The sequence below is a fragment of the Dermacentor variabilis genome, chromosome 5, assembly GCF_050947875.1.
Source record: "Dermacentor variabilis isolate Ectoservices chromosome 5, ASM5094787v1, whole genome shotgun sequence".
In the NCBI taxonomy this organism is placed as follows: domain Eukaryota; kingdom Metazoa; phylum Arthropoda; class Arachnida; order Ixodida; family Ixodidae; genus Dermacentor; species Dermacentor variabilis.
The window spans coordinates 204,087,555-204,110,032 of NC_134572.1; the positions used below are offsets into that span (position 1 = coordinate 204,087,555).

A 22,478-nucleotide genomic window follows, 5' to 3' on the forward strand; every position below is an offset into this window, starting at 1 on the left:
TATAGCAGTAGAGACGCTCAAAGTGTCTCACGCTCATTTGGCTGATTAGGCCGGTCTCCTGCACTAGAAGTTCGCACTGTTCATAGATGTCTCGTCGTCGGTCTCGTCATGATGTCGTTGACTGTTTGTGACGAGCATTGACCCCTTCGGTTCCGCGCAGGAAACCCACTCGAGTGTGACTGCCGGTTGCGGTTCCTGCTGAGCTTCCCGGACATCTGGCGCCACGCGGAGTGTACCGAACCCGAAGCTCTGCGCAACACGTCGTTCAGCCAACTGACAGAGCAAGACCTCCAGTGCGGGGCCGCCTGAGCGAACACACGTTGAGGAAGGAATGAAACGACGCAAGCGTTAATCATTACAGGTTGCCATTGGCATCGCGTAGCCGCAGGATCTGCACGCAGCGACGTCATAGAAGCATCGCTGGCTTTCACAAAGAGCGCTGTTTTTTCTTTCGGTTATCGTTCCACCTTAGTGCTCGAGCGTTTGTTACTGTCATCGGCTCAGAAATCCGTTCTTCATTTCCTGTGATTTATTCTCGCACCAGATTTGTTTTTCGTTTTTTTAGAGATGACTAACTTATACGACGCAACGAAATTCACAGCATCGCCCGAAGCGTTCTCTAGTCCTTGCTGGTAACTGTCTGTATCGGCTCTACACGTATTGGGTACATTATGATGGCTGGTATCGTGAAAGTACAACCTTCCCGCAGACATTTTCCCCAGCCAGTTTAGAATTACAAATTTGTATAGTTTGATTTATGTATGTTTCCAAAGGAAATGAGAAGCCTGTGGAGTTTTGTGAAAGCTTTAATTATTGAAAAAAGTGCCCGTCCTTGTGCAGAAAGCAGGTGAGCACCAGAAATCTCGCATCCACAGTACGCGCTGCTTAATCTTACCACATGTTCAAAACTCACATCTTACATTTGTTTTAGCCGCATAACAATATAGAAACCAACCAAAACATTGCATACTTGGTGCTGCGCTTAAGGGCATATAGCGTTTGACCTGTTTACGAATCCTAATCGCTCAATTTGTGAAAAAATTTAATTTACCTAATCGTGTCTTATTACCACTTTGCGTGCGTAGTATTCACAGTTATTTTCAATAAATCATGTCTTCCCGGGAGAGTGCTAAGGTGGGCATCGTGGCAAGCCAGTATAAAAGGGAAAGCCGAGTGATTCTGGTCAGTATTTACGTGCGCCATTAGGAGACCTGTGCAGTTCCCACGGGCAACAGAGAAAGGCATCTTATCTTATCCGCAAATTTGCGGCATGGCACGTGTCGATATTATGCCTGTCGATATTATTTTGTTAATATTTAGGGCAGGATTGGAGCCGAAGCGCTGAAGGTAATATGCGTTACGTTATACCAAGCGTAGTTGACGCGCAAGCCCGTTCCCAGCAATGATACAGCGCACTCGGTATGCCTGGTGGTCTAAGTCACGTTTTCAATTGAGCCAAAACCACTCCCTGTAGAGCAAAAGCAGCGCAAGACAGAGACGTACGCCGGACAGGCGCTGCGCACTTTTCTGTGTTGTGCTGCATTTGCCATGATGATCAACCAGCTCGCCCAGTTTTCGCTAAACAGGTTAAACGCCATTAGGAATCACCTTAGATTTCTTTAGCTGTTCTCCCCATACACTTACTGCTCACTTGCCTGCCACGCTTAGTACAAAGAATACACTTTGAACGAGCAACAGACTACATCGTAGACTAGGAAACGTATGACAAAACGCAAATGTCCTTTGCTGACCCTTAATGCAGTAATGTTATATACATCCGTATTGATCGCTACTGTCAGTACAAGACGAAATGCAAACAGAAGTGACATATGGTGATTAACGATTTTTCGAAGGTGACGTGTCTATACCGGTGCGTGCAAAACCAGTTATAATGCTATTAATCCTTAAAAAGCGTCACATATTAGTCTGATGCGTATGTCATCTTCTGTGGTGAGATGGCAAGTGCTCCTTCTGTTTCTTTATGCAGTGTGCGGAAGTAGCATTCACGAAGTTCCGGCTTAGGTCTGTCCTACGGTGCTCTTATTTTCGCTAGGTGCGTTATATGAATGTCTGTTCTTTTCACGCGAAACATATTTCCCACACTGCCTCACCCTCTGCAAAGGTGTTGCCTCTGGCCTGCGATGAACTGTCGCAATGGTACGGTATCTCGCCTAGTACCACCTTGCTTGATAGTGCTCTGGACGTTGTGGCAAGAGGAGTAAGCCGCGGCTGAGTCAGGCAAGGTCTTCAACCTGCACGAGGACCCTAAACCTGAGTAGCTTCTCAGGCGCAGGCCTGGAGGGTATTCTGGAAGTGTCCGACTAGGGGACCGGTCCATTTCGTCTGCTATAAAAGTGCTGGTTGGCTGGGAGCGCCTGTCTCCTTCTGATGCGTACTGCAGCCCAGTCTATCAGAACTTCAGCAACATACGACATGGAAAATTAAAGAATACCCCCCCCTCCCCCCGGCATCCCCAGGGCTACGATCCGACCGGTGTCCCTGGCAGGACGCCAACCGGCACAATCACCCAGGCACTTCCGTTCCACCTCAATACGAGCGACGATCCTCCTATGAAAGACGACCAAACGCCGTCATTCGAAGGGTAGCTGGTCAAATAACTATCGAAGCACCTTGTCATTTTCAGTTTAGTGAACTTTAGCGAAGACATGTGTTTTATGGGTAAAAATAAAGAAGTTTTTCTATCCAGTCTAATTTCTTTTCAGCTGTGTTTAACGCAGACGCAATAAAACATAATTTGAACAGAATTCTGATTGTTATCTTCACTTAGCGGGATTTTAGCATATTTTTGGGGCTGGGATCGCATGTTTTAAGGTGATCTGTGGGTTCTGTTAGTGGGTTCTGTTATGTCTAGTTGGCAACACAGGTCACGGATGCATTCAGTTCGTCAAGGCATGCCATGTCCTTCATATGATGTCATGAATGCCATGTGTCCTCATATCATAAGAAGCCAACAAACACTGACACCGAGGACAACATAGGGGAAATTTACTTGTGCTTAAGAAATTGAATAAAGAAACGATAAATTGACGAAAATAAAAGTGGATGAAAAACAGCTTGCCGCAGGTGGGGTATGATCCCACAACCGTCGCATTTCGCGTGCGATGCTCTACCGATTTAGCTACTGCGGCGCCTTCTCCCCATCCACTTTCTTGTGTATTTATGTTTCCTAGTAGAACCCTGGGAGTGTTAGACAGCGCCGCCACTCACAGACCTTGGCGGCGGATGTGGAGCATCCTGTCTGCCGCAGGCGTCACGAGAACGTGATCTTGTGGGGTGAAGGCAAGCGGTCAATAAAACGCACACATGCTACCTGAAGGCATCAATGTCGCCGGATTCGATGCCTTCGTTATCTAATAAAGAAGAAGAAAGGGAGTTTACCGAGGGGCCCGATTTTTGTTAGTCATATCATAAGAAGCCAACAAACACTGACACCGAGGACAACATAGGGGAAATTACTTTGTCTGTTTTGTCTACCGTATAAACTTGCAAAGCTTCGCTTACTAACTAAATTAACAAACACGGTGTCAGCGCCCAAAGGAAGATATGAACACATCACCGTCGATGAGCTCGGACACTCGCCGTCAAAAGGCTGGCGTGAGGAAGCGCGGCAGCACCAGTGGCCTCGGCGCTGCCCATCGCTTTAACGCAAACTGAGCGGCGAGAACCCAGCAGGCACAAAGGTATGAGCTGTCCGTGCACCTAGACTCTGTTGCGCCGCAGCGAGCGATGTTCGCTTCAATTCAAACTCGGCGCCGAGAACGCAACACACAAAGGTATGAGCTGTCCAAGCGCCTAGACTATGCCCCTGAGCGCAGATCGATTTTAACATATGGTCGCTTTCAACATAGCGCGCAACGGAAGAAGGCGCTTTCTTGATTTCCTCCCTTGCGAGCGCAATATTCTGCCACGATAGTGGGCTACCTTCGCACGCTTTCACTCGCACGTACAGCATACGGCGACAGTGTTATCGCTCTTGGACTTTATACGGAACGGCGATGCCGACGACAAGAATGCGCCTGGAGTGTCCATATCATTGATATCGCTATAGAAGGACCTGAGACGAGAACGAGATCCCCACAGGACTCGACACTACGTTGCACGGAATGTTTACTGCTCTGCACCGGAATTTGTCGGATGCGCAGGACGCCGACACAGACAAGCAGCTTTTACTTCGTGTTTTTGTTTCCCGCCCACATTTCCCCCTTTTTTTCCCGCTCTAACACAGGTCGCTTTGTTTTGATAACTTCTGTGTAAGAACGGGCGAAGGAGGGGGGGGGGGGTAGCAATTGTTGAAACCTGTCGTCGTGTTTCGTACGCATCTCGTGGTCACTCCACGACTTTTAGGAGAAAATCCGGCGAGCGTCCGCCGTTAACATCGGATGGCAAGAAAACCCACGTGACCAAGTGACGCCCCGTTCCCTGTGCTAGACCTTCTGTGGTAAACGGTATTGAGTATGAAAAAAAAAAGTTTAACCTTGCCCAATTCTAAAGATCAGTTTACCCATGTTCAAATCCGACCTGGCCCACTCCAAAAATTGACGGCCCACCCCCAAAATTTTTTGGCTTAGCCCCAGCACAGATTTTGCCTAATTTCATAATTGAATTGACCCACGTTTAAAACAGGCCTCTCTCTTTTTGAACATACTGTTGTGTATCGGCACCACAACAGCCTTACTAGGGAAATCATAGAAACCATCGAGGTAGCACGGGCAGGAGATGTATGAGTCAATCGGCCGTGTGCGACTTAATCAAAGAAAGAGCTTGACCTCTTGGCGTAGGCGACACGTGGCCGGTTACCTTCCTCTTCTTTGTCGGTTCTTTGCATTTACAGATTCAGATCTATCTATATTCAGGGTGTCCCATCTATCATGCGCTAAGATTTAAAAATATGCAAATGTCATGTAGTTGGACAGAACCAAGATAATGTTGTTTGCCGTCGCTTGAAAATGCCCAGTTTTTTACACTCTGCGTAGTTGCGCAATCTGTCTTAATTATCGAACTTCTGAAATGTTATGATTAAATGAAATGTGTCAATGAGAAACGAGGAAGTGGTCGTGGAATTTTCGGTCTCATTTCTGGGTCAATGTAACGCAGCAAGTTATCTTGGTGAAGCAGAAAATTCCAGATGCGGTCTTTTTCTTGATAGGCATATCTTTTTGCCATGTTTGAAGCATCGGCTTTTGTAAAAAATGTTCTTTTGAACTTGCGGTATTGGAGTCCATTTCTGGCAGCTTCATCCGCTCTTTCATTTCCCAATATGCCGGCATGGCCAGGTATCCACTGGAACTTTATGCAATGCCCAGCAATCTTAGCCCTGTGGTGAAGATATGCAATGTCAAATGCTGCAGGTTGATTATTGCAACGCTTGTGGCTGTTCCATATACTTTGTAGGGCTGCTTTTGAATCTGTAAAAATCACCCATGTCTTTGGCGGCTGTTGTCGAAGTACATACACAAGGGCCTTCTTAATACCATATAGCTCTGCTGAAGTAGATGATGTTGCTTGCTCAAGACGAAACGAGAATCGTTGCCCTGTAGAGGGAACAAAAAGTCCGCATGATGAACGATGTGGAGTTGTAGAACCTTCTGTGAAAATGTGCGTTGCGGCTGAGTATTCTTTGTACATATATTCCAAAGCTATCTGATAAGTCGCTGCTTGAGGCATTTATTTTTTCGCACGGATTCCAGGTATATATGGCACGATTTCCAGTGGGGACAGTGTCCATTGTGAAATTTTTCGTGGCATAATTTGTGACGCCTGAGCAGGAATCGAAATAGATATGCTTCCAACGGTCTGGTCAAAGTTAGATGTGGCACGGGTTCTAGAAATATCCTTTAAAAAGTGAGTCTTCGTATGAATGACGTGTCAGAGGTGAATCCGAAGTGTCTCCTGCGAAGACAGCACTTCGAGAGGCAGGTATCCAGCTTTTGCTACAGTTCCTGAGCGGGACGAGCCCTTCGGAAGGCCAAGACATACGCGAAGGCAGTTTTTTCGTGCTGCCTCAAGTTTTCTCTTGCTTGTGGGAGACATTTTGTGCCGGATCGGGAGGTAATATCGTAGTGTTCCGTCGACGTAGGCCTTATGGAGGAGCAGCATTGATCGACAGTTGCTGCCCCACTGTGATCCGGCTAAAAATCGGAATACGTGCGACGCCGAGGAAATCTTCTCACTCAGTTTTTTCACTTGGGGCGACCATGTGAGGTTCCTGTCGATCGTCACTCCAAGAAACCATTGCGTCTTGACATATAGAAGGGCACGACCACCCAACACTAGTCGGTATTTTCCCATACACCTCCGCGTGAAAGCCATGGCAACGCTTTTGTCGGGGAACAATTTCAGACCCCTTGGATTTAGGTAGGCCGATATATTTGCTAGCGCTCCCTGGAGACGTTGTTGGGTAGTACTGCGGGAACGCGCCGCACTCCAAATGCAGATGTCGTCCGTCTACAGTGTTATTTTGACGCCGCGCAGCAGGTTTCTTCTAAGATGGATGAGGACTAAATTAAATAATACCGGGCTTAACACAGCTCCTTGTGGCACTCCTTTCTCGACGGCATAAAGCGCCGTGGGGCCATCCGGTTTACACATGAAAAGTTGGCGTCCTTGAAGATAGTCTTCAATCCGTGCGTAAAGACGTCCTCCAAGACCAAGGGTTTCCAAAGCGTCAAGTATTGCTTTATGATAGACTGAATCATATGCTGCCTTAATGCCTAAAAATAATGCAGTAGGTCTGTTTCCAGAGAACAAATCCTGTTCAATTGATGAGACCAAGGCAATGACATTATCAATTGCGGACCTATTTTGCCGGAAGCCATTCATTTCCTCCGGGTAAAGTTTTGTAGTTTCCAGGAACGAATTTAGTCATTTGTTGATCATTTTTTCGAATAGCTTCCCTACGTAGCTAAGCAAAGATATGGGTATGAAGGAGGCGTAATTTGTTGGCTGCTTCCCTGGCTTCAATATAGGAATAACTTTTGCAAGCTTCCATTCCGAGGGAACCTGTCAAATTATCCATGAGGCGTTGTAGTACTCCAGAAGGCGTAGGCGAGATGTGTGGCGTAGATTTGCGAGCGCTTCATAACTCACACCGTCATGACCAGGTGATGATCGCTTGTTTACGTCGCCGATTGCTGCCGTGAGCTCTTCGATGGTGAATGGTAATTCAAAGTCAGGAAGGGTAGCTCGAGGCGGACTAGGCTGATGACTTGCAATTTGCCGAAAAAGTTTGCCCCGTTGGAAAGAAGCCTGCAGTACTGCTCAGCCACCTTTTTCAGGGATGCGCGCTCATGTAATGAGAGGGCGATAAAAGGATAAAGCTGTTGCGGCTCCTTGCGAATGACTCTAACGACTCGCCAGATTTTGCTCAGCGGTTGTGGTATGTCCAATGTCCCTCAAAAGTCCCTCCACCTTTTCCGGTCCAGTTTGATGAGATAACGTCCTATATGTCTTTGTGCCCGTGGACAATTTCTGAGGTCTTCAATATTCTTAGTTCGTGGAGCCTTCCTTTCGGCAGGCCTTTGAATGGCACATAACCTTTCAAATTCTTCGTCCTTAGTTGGTACATTACAATGTTTAGTGGCAGAGCGGATACTTTTTTTGAGGCAATGAGCTATTGTCGGTATTAATTCTGCATTCGTAGTCGAGGCTGTGATCCCTTTGCCTACGGCTGCTGTGTAAGCTTCCCAGTCTACCGACTTCAGTTTCACTTTTCTGGGCGACGTCTGAAAATGAAGGGCAGAGATTAGGATCGGGTAGTGATCACTACCTCGAGTTTCGAAATCTGTACACCATCCGAACATAGGGGCCATTTGACTTGATACGAATGTGACGCCACTGCAGCTAACAGTCTTCGGATTTTTCAGGTATGTTATGCTGCCATCGTTCAAGGGCTCTATATTGTATTTTGCAAGAAGCTTCGCCAACTTAGCACCAAAATCGATACAAATAATATGTGCAGATTGAGTGCTTGTCAAAAAGTTCACACGTCGAAAGGTGATCCTGGTTCTAAGTAGACGCCGCTCAGGTGCTATCAGGTGCTAGGTGCTATCAGGTGCTCAGGTGCTATCACTGGGGTTGCGCGAATATATTCATTCTTGTCATTTGATGCTACGTCAATCACAGAGGCAGGCACGTCGTTGCGAAATCCAATGAGCAGTCGGCTAATTCCGTTTTGTCGCCTTGAATGACGAAAATAATAACCGTTTATCCTTAACTGCTCGCCGCCGCGAGATTTGGAAATGACCATAAAATGGAATCGGTACGTTCGCGCAAGATACTTAAAGTCTGCTAACTTCGAACGCAAGCCGCGAGCGTTCCACTTGAAATAGTACACGTGCGGAAGTGTTTGTTGGTGGACACCGCTTCTGAGACTATTGTTGGCGAAGCCATCGTTGCTACTGCGAAGAATCACGGCTTTGCGCCTTGAAAGAAGACGACACCAGCGGTTCCAAAGCAAGGACGGCCTTTACCTTAGGGATGCTCTTAAACGATGGGCTGGCACGGAGAATAGCCTTGATTGCAGCGAACATCATCAGAATCAGCGTACTTGATATCTCATTTGCAGTGCTACCATCTAACAGCTTTTCTTGGTTCTTCCTGTTCTTCTGCTGCGACTTTGAGGACACTTGTTGCTGTCGTGGGCTTGAGGTTATATCACATGAGGACTTTGATGTACTCTTTGCAGTTGAAGGCCTTTGCAGGTTTTCTTTCACGACTGAGGCGAAGAACTTTTTCAAAGCCGTGTCGCTGCGCTGCACCATGTCGTGTTGCTTTTGGGTTGTAGATGTATATATCGCATCCGGATTCGGTGGTGGTTCTCGTCGTTTCCGCGCTTTTCCTTGGATTTGCTTCATCATCCGTGCAAGAGTGGCTGATTTCTTTTTAGGACACCCTCCGTATGACGCAGCATGCTCAGCTCCACAGTTTGCACACCGAGGCTGGGAACGTGACGTACACTCCTTATGCGTATGTGGACCAGGGCATATCTTGCAGCGGTTGGGGCCTTTACAATATTTCGCTATATGTCCATGTCTTTGACATCTGAAACATTGAGTAGCAGACCCCATGTATTCCGTCACGGGATAACTGCAGAATCCAAGCGACACTCAGTTTAGTAAAGGGGCGTCCTTAGAGAATTCCAGGATGACCGAGCCTCTGCTGGTTTCCGTTACTATGCCATCTTCGTTAAGGACAAAACTTGACTTTTAGCAGATATGACTGCTTGTTCGCTCAAGTATTCCTTGAGGTCGTCAGCCGAGTACTCAACAGGAACGGCCTGTATCCTCCTGTACGTGGCAGAGTAGGAGTATGGAACTCGAGCTTCTGCAGGAATACCCGATAGATCTGTCACTGTGAGGAGACGATTGGCTGCAGGAAGTGTAGACACTGTCACCATGAGGCTGCCATCCTTGTTGAAGCGGTGGCTGAGTATCTTTTCTTAGGCTGTTGTCATGACCGCAGAAGCCAGATGATTTGGGTTTACTTTCCATAAGATGCTCTCAGGCAGAGTTGGCTTGAATATAACAGGAACACCTGCGGCTCTTTTCTTTTTGTAAGAGACAACAGTAAAGGCTGTCTGGTCCATCTCTTCGTTGTCTCCTGTAGATTCCCTTGTGTCGATCTCACCTTCACGTAGCCTTTTCCTTGCTTGCTCATCTTCTCTGTTGTATACAGAAGCAACATGTTGACCTGATTGCTGATTGCTTCCGACAGATGGCATCAGAGCATCGCGAAGGGCGGCCGACGGCAGAGGCTCGCCGCGCTGCTTCGGTCCGGTGCACTTCGGGAGCCGCTTTCTGTGCTTCTCTCGCAGGACGGTGACCCCCAAACCGGCGTTCGCTGAGAGAGAGGCACAAAGAGTACAAATGAGCTTTAGACTTGCTAAAAAAGATTTAAAATTACAGCCGGGCGTTCGAAAGCGAGCCTACCGCTCGTAGTCTTCTTCTTATGCAGCACGTATTGAGCAACAGAAAGCTGTATCGGGAGTTTTTCATGTTGCTCTGCAATTTTATCATTGACCCTTTTAGTCTAACTACAACATTTGAGAAGATGACTAATTAAGGCTGATTATATAACTATCATCATCATCCTCATCATCATCAGCCTGGTTACGCCCACTGCAGGGCAAAGGCCTCTCCCATATTTCTCCAACTACCCGGGTCATGCACTAATTGTGGCCATGTTGTCCCTGCAAATTTCTTAATCTCATCCGCCCACCTAACTTTCTGCCGCCCTCTGCTACGCTTCCCTTCCCTTGGAATCCATTCCTTAACTCTTAATGACCATCGGTTATCTTCTCTCCTCATTACGTGTCCTGCCCATGTCCATTTCTTTTTCTTATTTCAACTAAGATATCATTACCTCGCGTTGGTTCCCTCACCCAATCAGCTCTTTTCTTATCCCTTGGCGTTACACTTATCATTCTTCTTTCCATAGCTCGTTGCGTCGTCCTCAATTTAAGTATAACCCTTTTCGTAAGCCTCCAGGTTTCTGCCCCGTACGTGAGTACTGGTAAGACACAGCTGTTATAAACTTTTCTCTTGAGGGATAATGGCAACCTGCTCTTCATGATCTGAGAATGCCTGCCAAACGCACACCAGCCCATTCTAATTCTGATTATTTCAGTCTCATGATCCGGATCCGCAGTCACTACCTGTCCTAAGTAGATGAATTCCCTTACCACTTCCAGTGCCTCACTACCTATCGTAAACTGCTGTTCACTTCCGAGACTGTTAAACATTACTTCAGTTTTCTGCAAATTAATTTTTATACCCGCCCTTCGGCTTTGCCTCTCCAAGTCAGTGAGCATGCATTGCAGCTGGTCCGCTGAGTTACTAAGCAAGGCAATATCATCAGCGAATCGCAAGTTACTAAGGTATTCTGCAATAACTCTTATCCCCAATTCTTCCCAATCCAGGTCTCTGAATACCTTCTGTAAACACGCTGTAAATAGCATTGGAGAGATCGTATCTCCCTGCCTGACGCCTTTCTTTATTGGGATTTTGTTGCTTTCTTTATGGAGGACTACGGTGGCTGTGGATCCGCTATACATATCTTTCAGTATTTTTACATACGGCTCGTGCACACCCTGATTCCGCAATGCCTCCATGACTGCTGAGGTTTCGTCTGAATCAAATGCTTTCTCGTAATCAATGAAAGCTATATATAAAGGTTGGTTATATTCCGTATATTTTTCTATCACCTGATTGATAGTGTGAATATGGTGTATTGTTGAGTAGCCTTTATGGAATCCTGCCTGGTCTTTTGGTGGACGGAAGTCTAAGCTGTTCCCGATTCTATTTGCAATTACCTTAGTAAACACTTTGTAGGCAACGGACAGTAAGCTGATCGGTCTATAATTTTTCAAGTCTTTGGCGTCCCCTTTCTTATGGATTAGGATTATGTTAGTGTTTTTCCAAGATTCCGGTACGCTCGAAGTCATGACGCACTGCGTATACAGGGTGGCCAGTTTCTCTAGAACAATCTGCCCACCATCCTTCAACAAATCTGCTGTTACCTGATCCTCCCCAGCTGCCCTCCCTCTTTGCATAGCTCCCAAGGCTTTCTTTACTTCTTCCGGTGTTACCTGTGGGAGTTCGAATTCCTCTAGACTATTCTCTCTTCCATTATCGTCGTGGGTGCCACTGGTGCCGTATAAATCTCTATAGAACTCCTCAGCCACTTGAATGATCTCATCCATATTAGATATTATATTGCCGGCTTTGTCTCTTAACGCATACGTCTGATTCTTGCCAATTCCTAATTTCTTCTTCACTGCTTATAGGCTTCCTCCGTTCCTGAGAGCATGATCAATTCTATCCATATTATACTTCCTTATGTCAGCTGTCTTACGCTTGTTGATTAACTTCGAAAGTTCTGCCAGTTCTATTCTAGCTGCAGGGTTAGATGCTTTCATACATTGTCGTTTCTTGATCAGATCTTTAGTCTCCTGCGATAGTTTGCTGGTATCCTGTCTAACGGAGTTACCACCAACTTCTATTGCACGCTCCTTAATGATGCCCACAATATTGTCGTTCATTGTTTCAATACTAAGGTCCTCTTCCTGAGTTAAAGCCGAATGCCTGTTCTGTAGCTTGATCCGGAACTCCTTCATTTTCCCTCTTACCGCGAACTCATTGATCGGCTTCTTATGTACCAGTTTCTTCCGTTGCCTCCTCAGATCTAGGCTAATTCGAGTTCTTACCATCCTATGGTCACTGCAGCGCACCTTGCGGTGCACGCACACATCTTGTATGATGCCAGGGTTAGCGCAGAGTATGAACTCTATTTCATTTATAGTTTCGCCCTTCGGGCTCCTCCACGTCCACTTTCGGCTATCCCGCTTGCGGAAGAAGGTATTCATTATCCGCATATTATTCTATTCCGCAAACTCTACTAATAACTAATTATTATGTAACTAGGCGCCATGTAAAAAAAAGCTATCTCCAAGCGACGGCACAAACATTACTTTGCTTCTTTACAACTACGTGGCATTTATAGATTTCTAAATATTGGACACCCTCAAGGTCCGCTATGAAACGTTTTTGAAAGTCAGTGTTTGTCCAGTCTCGATCTGTCCTTTGTTCTTACTGGCCTATGTATTGTGCATAACCACTCCCAAAATTGACTTGGCCTGCCCGTAAAAGCTTGGTGGCCCACCCTCAAAATTGACTTTGACCAATTGGAGCACATAACCAAGTGATAATTTCATCTGCAGATGTCACGTTACATGGACGTAGAAATAGCATGGATTTCAATATAGTTGACAAACCAAGACACGCTGTTTCATCGCCAAAGAATGCAATAAGTATCGCGCAGAAGAACCCTAATGCTTCCGATTTTAATGCACGTAACGCCCGTTAGGTTGAGTGTCTATCTTTTGGTGCAATGAACACCGAAAATTTCATGCGTGCAACAAAGCTCCCTGCAGTTTTCTACATTTTGTGATGTATTCCTAAAAAAACATCATAGAACGTCATTTGCATAAAAAGGTGCAGACTGACTTCTCCATTTAGTATAAAAATACAAGAAAGCACTTGCATAGAAATATGTAATACAGCAATCTTGAAAAGCAAATACAGAATTAATAAAGGATTGCGTCAGAAAAGCTAGAGAAATAAAGTGAAGCAAAACGTGATGTGAAGCGGCGAATTACATGCTATTTCACGTGGGCGGAAACAATCAGGAACATTTTTATGTTTATGTTAGTGGCCTCTTGGTAAGCTTCCGAAACTGGTTCCATGCTTCTGAACATTTATCTGCATAACTACGTCAGCCGATGATTTCGGCAACTGGTTTCCCTTCTGCATTGCCAAGTTGAGCGAAAGACAGAGCAGGTCACTGCGGTTAAAAGGTTGGTGAATTTTTAAGAGTGTGTGCAAGCGTGGAAAAGCTGTAGCTGCTGCCTTTCTTTTGTTGCTGTAGTGTAAGGAATAGGACTATAATATCAATAAAGATATATAGAAGAATGTATAATATATAAAAGAATGTTTTTCGCTAAGCTTTCCGCCACCTAGCTAGTGATGTAAGGTCATGGCTGCTTTTCAATTTAGATATACTTGAGTGAAAAGTGTAATCCGATAAAATGAGCCTCGCGGCTTTGTTTGGTAGGGTGGTAGGGATTCTACTCTCTTCATGATGTATCCGTGAATCCAACATTTTCCGAAGTTGCCATAAATGCAAATATATATATATATATATATATATATATATATATATATATATATATATACATATATATATATATTGAGGACGACGCAACGAGCTCTGGAAAGAAGGATGATGGGTGTTCCGTTAAGGAATAAGCAACAGAGCAGATTGGGTGAGGGAACAAACGCGAGTCAATCACATCTAAGTTCAGCTGAAGAAAAAGAAATGGGGCATGGGCAGGACATGTAATGAGGGGGGAAGATAACCGATGGTCATTAAGGGTTACGGACTGGATTCCAAGGGAAGGGAAGCGTAGCAGGGGGTGGCAGAAAGCTAGGTGGGCGGATAAGATTGCAGTTGCAGTTGAAGAAGTTTGCAGGGACAACATGGGCCACAATCAGTACATGACCGGGATGGTTGGAGAAGTATGGGAGAGGCCTTTGCCCTGCCGTGGGCGCAACCAGGATGCTATATATATATATATATATATATATATATATATATATATATATATATATATATTGTCACGTGGTGGGGACGGGGTAGCAAGCAGCAATACGGTGGAATACAAAACTAGCTTTTATTGGGTGAACCTGTGCCCACAAAAACAGGCTACACTTATGGCACAACGATAGCGGCGAACACGGTGGGTGATCGTCGGAAATCTGATCAGCGGGTCAAGCGCGTCGGCTTTTATAGAGTAGTCGTCGAATATTCCAGACTAATCGTTCGGACCCGCGTGCCTTCAACAAAGTTCTACACCATTCGCGTGAGGTGATGAAATCAGATAACATAAGGTACGGCGACAACAGACAACGGATAGAAGAATCGATAACTGTGCAGAAACTTCGGGTGCACGCAGGCGCGTCCCACGCTGTGCGATTACATTTGTTAGGCAGCGAAACGTGGTTGCCCGATAAAGATAAGTACACGTGTCAATACTCCCCTCTTAAAAAGCATCATCCCGATGCTACAGATTTAAGAGAGCGAAACACAAAAGGTCACTTATTAAAAGTCCGAATTACTTATTAAAAGTAACAAAACAACGAAAAGAAACAAAGTCCGAAGGTCTGTTACGCGAACCCCCAAAGTTCACTAACGCCGGTAGTACGGCTTGAGTCGCACAAATTGGACTATTTCAGGTCGTGAGCGGCGCCGCTGTGATAGCGAAATGCCGTCTGGCACGACCTCATAGTCCAGTGCGCCAATACATCGTATGATCTTGTACGGTCCGAAATAGCGACGCAAAAGCTTCTCGCTTAGTCCTCGTCGGCGTATGGGGGTCCGTACCCAAACACGGTCGCCGGGCTGGTACTCGACGAAGCGTCGTCGGAGGTTGTGTCGGCTGTCGGTCCTCTGCTGTTTCTTGATCCGCAGGCGGGCGAGCTGGCGGGCTTTTTCGGCGCGATGGAGATGGATAGCGACGTCAAGATTCTCCTCGTCAGAGACGTGCGGCAGCATGGCGTCGAGCGTCGTCGTCGGGTTCCTGCCGTACACTAGCTTGAATGGCATGATCTGTGGTGTTTCTTGCACTGCCGTGTTGTAAGCGAATGTTACGTACGAAAGGACCGTATCCCACGTCTTGTGCTCGACGTCGACGCACATTGCTAGCATGTCGGTGAGGGTCTTGTTCAGGCGCTCTGTCAGACCATTCGTCTGCGGATGGTAGGTAGTTGTCCTCTTGTGACTTGTCTGGCTGTATTGTAGAATGGCTTGCGTGAGCTCTGCTGTAAAAGCCGTTCCTCTGTCGGTGATGAGTACTTCTGGAGCACGATGTCGCGGCAGGATGTTCTCGACGAAAAATTTCGCCAGTTCGGCTGCGCTGCCTTTCGGTAGGGCTTTACTTTCAGCGAAGGGGGTGAGATAGTCCGTCGCCAAGACGATCCACTTATTTCCGGAAGGTGATGTCGAAAATGGTCCCAACAAGTCCATCCTGACCTGCTAAAAAGGTCGGCAAGGAGGCTTGATCGGCTGTAGTAAACCCGCTGGCCTTGTCGGTGGTGTTTTGCGTCGCTGACCGTCTCGGCATGTCTTGACGTAACGGGCGACATCGGCGGTTAGGTGCGGCCAGTAATACCTTTCTTGTATCCTCGTTAGCGTCCGGGAGAAATCGATATGCCCAGCAGTCGGATAGTGATGTGGGGCGTGCAGTACTTCTGGACGCAGCGCGACAAAGCAACAAGAAGGTAGTTGGCGCGGACTGGTGAGTTCTTCTTCACGAGTAGGAAGTTTTGAAGCGTGAACGTAGATAATCCACGCTTAAATGCCCTAGGTACAACGTCGGTGTGCCCTTCCAAATGCTCGACTAGGGCTGTTAGCTCCGGGTCCCCTCGTTGCTGTTCGGCGAAGTCTTCCGCGCTTATTATGCCAAGGAAGGCGTCGTCATCCTCGTCACCTTGCAGCGGCGGGTCAATGGAGGCGCGTGATAGGCAATCGGTATCTTAGTGTTTTCTTCCGGACATTTATCGTATTGATGTATCGTATTGATGTCGTATTCTTGTAGTCTGAGGCTCCACCGTGCCAGCCGTCCTGAAGGGCCCTCCAAGTTAGCTAGCCAACACAACGCGTGATGGTCGCTGACCACTTTGAATGGCCTGCCATAGAGGTAAGGGCGAAATTTCGCTGCAGCCCAATCGATGGCGAGGCATTCCTTTTCGGTTGTAGAATAATTGCCTTCCGCTTTTGACAACGACCGGCTAGCGTAAACTATTACGTGTTTATGTCCATCTTTTCTCTGGACTAGGACGGCACCGAGGCCTAGGCTACTGGCGTCAGTGTGTATTTCGGTATCGGCGTGCTCGTCGAAGTGCGCAAGTATGGGCCGCGACTGCATGCGTCCTTTGAGTTCTTGAAATTCGTCCGCCTTCGGCGTTTCCCTCTTGAACTCGACGTCACATTTAGTTGGCTTTGGCAGCGGCTCCGCGATGCGTGAAAGGTCGTTGACAAATCGCCTGTAGTAGGCACACATGCCAAGAAGCCTACGCACTGCCTTCTTGTCGATGGGCTGCGGGAACTTTGCAATGGCAGCTGTCTTCTGCGGGTCGGGACGGACTCGATACTTGCTGATCACGTGGCCTAGGAACAGAAGCTCATCGCAAGCGAAGCGGCACTTTTCTGGCTTCAGAGTAAGCCCTGATGACTTGATGGCCTCTAGTACTCTCGCAAGCCGCCTAAGGTGATCGTCGAAATTTCCGGCGAAGACAATGGCGTCATCCAAGTAATCAAAGCACGTCTGCCACTTCAGTCCAGCTAACACCGTGTCGATGACGCGCTGAAAGGTTGCAGGCGCCGAGCACCGTCCGGATGGCTTGACCTTGAACTCGTAGAGGCCGTCTGGCGTGATGAAGGCAGTCTTTTCGCGATCTCTCTCGTCGACTTCTATTTGCCAGTAGCCAGACTTGAGGTCCATCGACGAGAAGTATTTAGCGTTGTAGAGCCGATCCAATGCGTCGCCTATCCGTGGAATGGGGTACACATCCTTCTTCGTGATCTTGTTCAGTTGACGATAACCGACGCAGAAGCGTAGGGTTCCGTCCTTTGTCTTCATCAGGACTACAGGAGAGGACCACGGGCTTTTCGACGGCTGGTTGATGTCGTCGCACAGCATTTCGTCGACTTGTTGCCTAATAGCTTCACGTTCTCGCGTCGAAACTCGGTAAGGGCTCTGCCGGAGTGGTCGAGCGCTCTCTTCGGTTATTATGCGATGCTTTGCAACTGGTGTTTGTCGAATCCTCGATGACGTCGAAAAGCAGTCCTTGTATCGTCAGAGAAGACTTCTGATCTGTTGCTGCTTACTCATAGGAAGACTTTGATTCACGTCGAAGTCTGGTTCGGGGACTATGCTCCTCGGGGTAGATGCGGCTGAATCCGAGAGGACAAAGGCATTGCTGGTTTCCACAATTTCCTCGATATATGCGATTGTCGTGCCCTTGTTGATGTGCTTCAACTCTTGGCTGAAGTTGGTTAGCATAACTTCCACTTGCGTGGAGTCGAGCGATCCCTCTTGCGACGCAAATTTCACGGTCGAGCAGTAGACGCCTTCTACGTCAGCGGCTGTTTCGGTGCCGACCGAAATAACAATGCTGGAGCGAGGTGAGATGCTCACTTGATCTTCGAGCACAGTCAAAGCGTGGTGACTACGAGGGCTCTCCGGCGGCATCACTTTATCTTCCCACAGTGCTACTGACTTCGACTTCAGGTTGGTCTTTGCGCCGTGTTGGTCCAGGAAGTCCATACCGAGAATGACGTCTCGTGAACACTGTTGGAGGATAACGAAGGTGGCAGGGTAAGTCCGGTCATGAATGGTCATTCTTGCCGTGAACATTCCAGTCGGCGTAATGAGGTGCCCTCCAGCGGTCCGAATTTGGGAGCCCTCCCGTGCAGTCTTAACCTTCTTCAACTGGGCGGCGATGTGTGCACTCATTACGGAGTAATCGGCCTCTGTGTCGACTGAGGCAGTGACTGCGTCGCCGTCGAGAAGCACGTCGAGGTCGGTGGTTCTTTGTCTGGCGTTGCAGTTGGGTCTTGGCGTCGGATCACGGCTGCGTAGTGTTGAACTGAAGCTTGAACTTCGCGTCGTCAAGTCGTCTTTCGTCGGTGTAGTCTTGACTTCCTCACTTTCGTCGGGACGGCGGCGTGTCGTCATTAGGTCGTCGAGGTGGTTTCTTTGTCGTCTTCGTCGGTGGCGGAGGATCTTCGTCAGTTCGACGAACAGCAACCGTACCTCCACCGGTTGCTGCTTTTAGTTTTCCGGATATGGGCTCGCTGACCGGCCCCGGGCTGGGCCAGTGTATGGTCGGCGCTGTGGCGACAGGTAGTGGCCTGGTGACGGCGAACGGGACGGTCGTCGAGTGCTCCACTGAGTAGCGGCGAAGTCGTCCGCGATGTCACGAGGGCGTTCACCTTCCCGAGGGCGCGGTGCTTCGACGGCGAACACTCGCAATCCCAGGTCGCGGTATGGGCATCGGCGGTACACATGACCGGCTTCGCCGCAGTGGTAGCAGAGCGGGTGGTGGCCGGGGGCTCGCCAAATGTCCGTCTTCCTCGCGTAGCTGCGCTGGGCGACGGGTGGGCGTGCTGGCGGTGGCGGCGGTGGACGACGGAATTGCAGCGTTACAGGGCCCTGGCGTTGTCGCGGAGGGGCACCTTGACGGCGGGCGACGGTGGCGTAGGTCATCGCTTCCGGCTGAGGTTGCGGTGATCGTGGTGGCACCTCAGGTACTACAAGCGATCGCTGAGCCTCTTCTTTGACGATTTCAGCGATTGGATCCACTTGGAACTGCGTCCTTGGGTAGAATTTCTGCAGCTCCTCCCGTGCGACCGCTCTGATGGTCTCGCGTGGATCGTCGGTAGCCAGTGATTGAACCCCGGCGTAGTTCGCAGAGTTCGTGCGGCGATCGAATTGCCGGTTTCGGATCTCGAGTGTCTTCTCAACGTTCGTCGCCTCACGAAGAAACTCTTCGACGGTCTTCGGTGGGCTTCTTACCATTCCGGCGAAAAGTTCCTCCTATACACCACGTATCAGTAGGCGGACTTTCTTCTCCTAGGCCATATCCTGGTCGGCGTGGTGGAACAAACGGCTCATTTCTCCCGTACAGATGGCAACGTTCTCGTTTGGTAGCTGCACTCGGGCGTCCAGCGTAGCTTCTGCCCTTTCCTTACACACGACACTTGTGAAAGTGCGCAGCAAGCCGCTACGGAACAGGTCCCACGTTGTCAAGGTCGACTCCCTGTTCTCAAACCACCTTCTGGCGGCGTCTTCTAAGCGAAGTAGACATGCCGCAGCTTGTCGTCGGGGTCCCAGTTGTTGAATGTCGCGATTCGTTCGTAGGTCTCCAGCCATGATTCCGGGTCTTCAATCGCTGCTCCATGGAAGGTTGGTGGGTCCCGAGGTTGTTGTAGCATAACGGGGCACGCTGGGGCAGCCATTGGGGTTGTCTGGACCATGATCTTTTTGTCGTCTCAGGTAGAAGTCCGCGCTCTGGGGGCAGTCCTTGCAGACTGCGGCTAGCACGCTGGTCTTGGCCAATGTTGGTTCCGTCCTTTGGCTTCGGGCTTGGATATCGGCTTTGCGGGGGCGTTCGATACATGAACGCACAAGCACCCCCACCAGATGTCACGTGATAGTGGCGGTGTAGAAAGCAGCAATACGGTGGAATACAAAACTAGCTGTTATTGGGCGAACCTGTGCCCGCAAAAACAGGCTACACTTATAGCACAACGATAGCGGCGAACACGGTCGGCGATCGTCGGAAATCTGATCAGCGGGTCAAGCGCGTCGGCTTTTATAGAACTTTTATAGAACACTCGTCGAATGTTCCAGACTAATCGTTCGGACCCGCGTGTCTTCCACAAAGTTCTACACCATTCGCGTGAGGCGATGAAATCAGAGAACATAAGGTTCGGCGACAACAGCCAGCGGATAGAAGCATCGATAACTTTCCAGAAACTTCGGATACATGCAGGCGCGTCCCTGGCTGTGCGATTACATTTGTTAGGCGGCGAAACGTGGTCGCCCGACAAAGATAAGGAGATGTGTCAATATATATATATATATATATATATATATATATATATATATATATATATATATATGTATTGAGACACAAGGTTGAGGCAGCCAACACTGAACCATCGATAACATTCCAGCAACTTCCGATACATATAGGCGCGTCCTGCGCTTTGCGATAACATTTGTTAGGCGGTGACACGCGGTCACCCAGAAACGATAAAGAAGTACACGTGTCAATATGAAGCGTATGAATAATGCTCACACTAATTTCCGCTTGCGCACAAGCGGCCAGCCAGGCCGCGACTTAGCCAGGATGGAAACGCCGAACGAACCGTTTGTGCGGCGAAGCGTGAACGATCTCCGAACCACGATAACAATGTTCCAAAGAAACTTCTACGGGAGTAACGCGATAGCTCATGGGGGATGTTAGTCCATTAATATTGTAGGGTCCAAGGAAGTGGGGCTCAAACTTCTCACACAAACCGGGTGTACGAATGGGCGCCCAAAGGATCACTGACTCTCCAGGACGAAAGGAGACATCGCGACGAGAGATGTCGTAACGGTGCTTGCGATCTAGCTGACTGACTTCTGTGTTGAAGCGAGCATGCTGACAGCATTCCTCAAGTCTCGAGACGAACTGTTCGGATATACTGGCCGAGGTGTTCGTTGGGGCATTGAAGAAAGCGTCGTCGTAGGTAGAAAGGTGAGCACCCTGTAGTTCGTTGGATAGCGGTATTGTGAGCAAACATCACAAAAGGTAAAATTTGTCCGAGTTGTCGTGGTTTGGCCCGATGTACATTGATAACATATCTGTTAGTGTTCGATGAAATCGCTCTGTTAAGCCATTTGTTTCAGGGTGACATGCGGATGTCATCCTATGAACTGTGCCACGAGCTCCGGATACTTCTTTGATCATTGTTGACATAAAAGTCTTGCCGCGGTCGCTTAGCATTACACGAGGTGCACCATGACGCAGCACAATGGCATCCAGAAAGAAGGTGGCAATGTCTGAGGCCGAACTTGAGCGTAGAGGAGCGGTCTCTGCGTAACGTGTTAGAAGTAGTAAAGGCAAGGCGCAGAAGACCAAGACTCAAGAACAAGAACACAAAAGACAGGACCGGCGCCGTTTGTGTTCTTCTTCTTGAGTCCTGGTCTTCTGCGCCTTGCCTTTACTACTTCAAGCATGAACCAACTAGCCCAAGCAAAAGTTTTACTGTAACGTGTTAGCTGATCAACAGCTGTTACGATCCATCGACGACCTGTCGGTGTTATGGGCAGAGGGCCGACTAGGTCTAACCGAACTATGGCAAAGGGTGTCTCGGAACATAAGACGGGCTGTAAAAACCCAGCAGGAGGTGAAGTCAGTCGTTTCCGCCGTTGACACTGGACGCAAGAAGCGACGTACTTGGCCACAAAGGTAGACATGTCTGGCCAAAAGAAACGGCTCCTAACGCGGTGGTATCTTTTGTGGAAACCTAAATGGCCAGCTGATGGCTCGTCGTGAAAGGCTTCAAGGACTTGTGTGCGCAGCGACCGTGGAAGAACAGGCACCCAGGGGTGTCCGTCGGAGCTGTAAATGCAGCGGTGCAGCCCATCGTTGTCAAGCTTAAATAGTCGCACTTGTCGACGTAATGTCACATTTGGTGCAGCAGTAGTTCCGCACAGGCGTTAGATAATGCTGTTGCAGTAGGGATCAGAACGTTGACACGATCCGAGCTGAGTGACCCGATTGGAAGATAACGTGCTACTAACCGCCAGAGGTAATAACAGGAGTGGAGACAGTTTTATCATCAAGTGGCGAGCAATGGAGAGATGCACTCGAAGATAATAGTGGCAGGGGGCAGCGAGAGAGAGCGTCGGCATCTTGGTGCTTTTTCCCAGAGTTCTATACAACGTCAAAGTCGCACTCTTGTAAGCAGACCACCCAGCGATCAAAGCGTCCAGACAAATTTTCGAGTGACGGCAACCAACATAAGGTGTGGTGATCGGTTATGACCGTGAAGTGGTACCCATAAAGATATGGTCGAAATTTTTGTGTCACCCAAACTACTGCGAGACATTCCTGTTCTGTGATCGAGTAGTTCTTTTCGGCAGCCGGTAATGCGCGACTGGCATACGCAACAACTCTCTCTCGTGAGATGCTACCACGCTGTAAAAGGACAGCATCGATCCCATGGCCACTAGCGCCGGTGTACAAATAAGTTGGTGCGTTCTCATCGAAGTGACGGAGGACAGGGTCGGGGGTGAATGCTTGCTTGAGGCCTTGGAAGGGAGAGAGAGAGAGAACTTTATTTCAATT

The 22,478-nt window shown here is 48.4% G+C and overlaps 1 protein-coding gene across 2 annotated transcripts in view; it reads left to right on the forward strand.

Moving 5' to 3' along the window:
• The window catches only part of LOC142583454 (uncharacterized), a 718,432-nt gene extending 715,667 nt beyond the window's left edge, over window positions 1-2,765 (forward strand). The window contains exon 4 of one of the 2 annotated variants that reach the window (XR_012828634.1): window positions 161-244. Coding sequence is in view for 1 of the 2 variants with exons in the window: in XM_075693924.1 (XP_075550039.1) it covers window positions 161-309 (149 nt within the window). In the remaining variant the exon portion in view is untranslated. Of the gene's footprint in view, window positions 1-160 lie in introns of both variants that reach the window. The other variant, XM_075693924.1, reaches the window with a different exon arrangement.
• The last annotated feature ends 19,713 nt before the right edge of the window (window positions 2,766-22,478 follow it).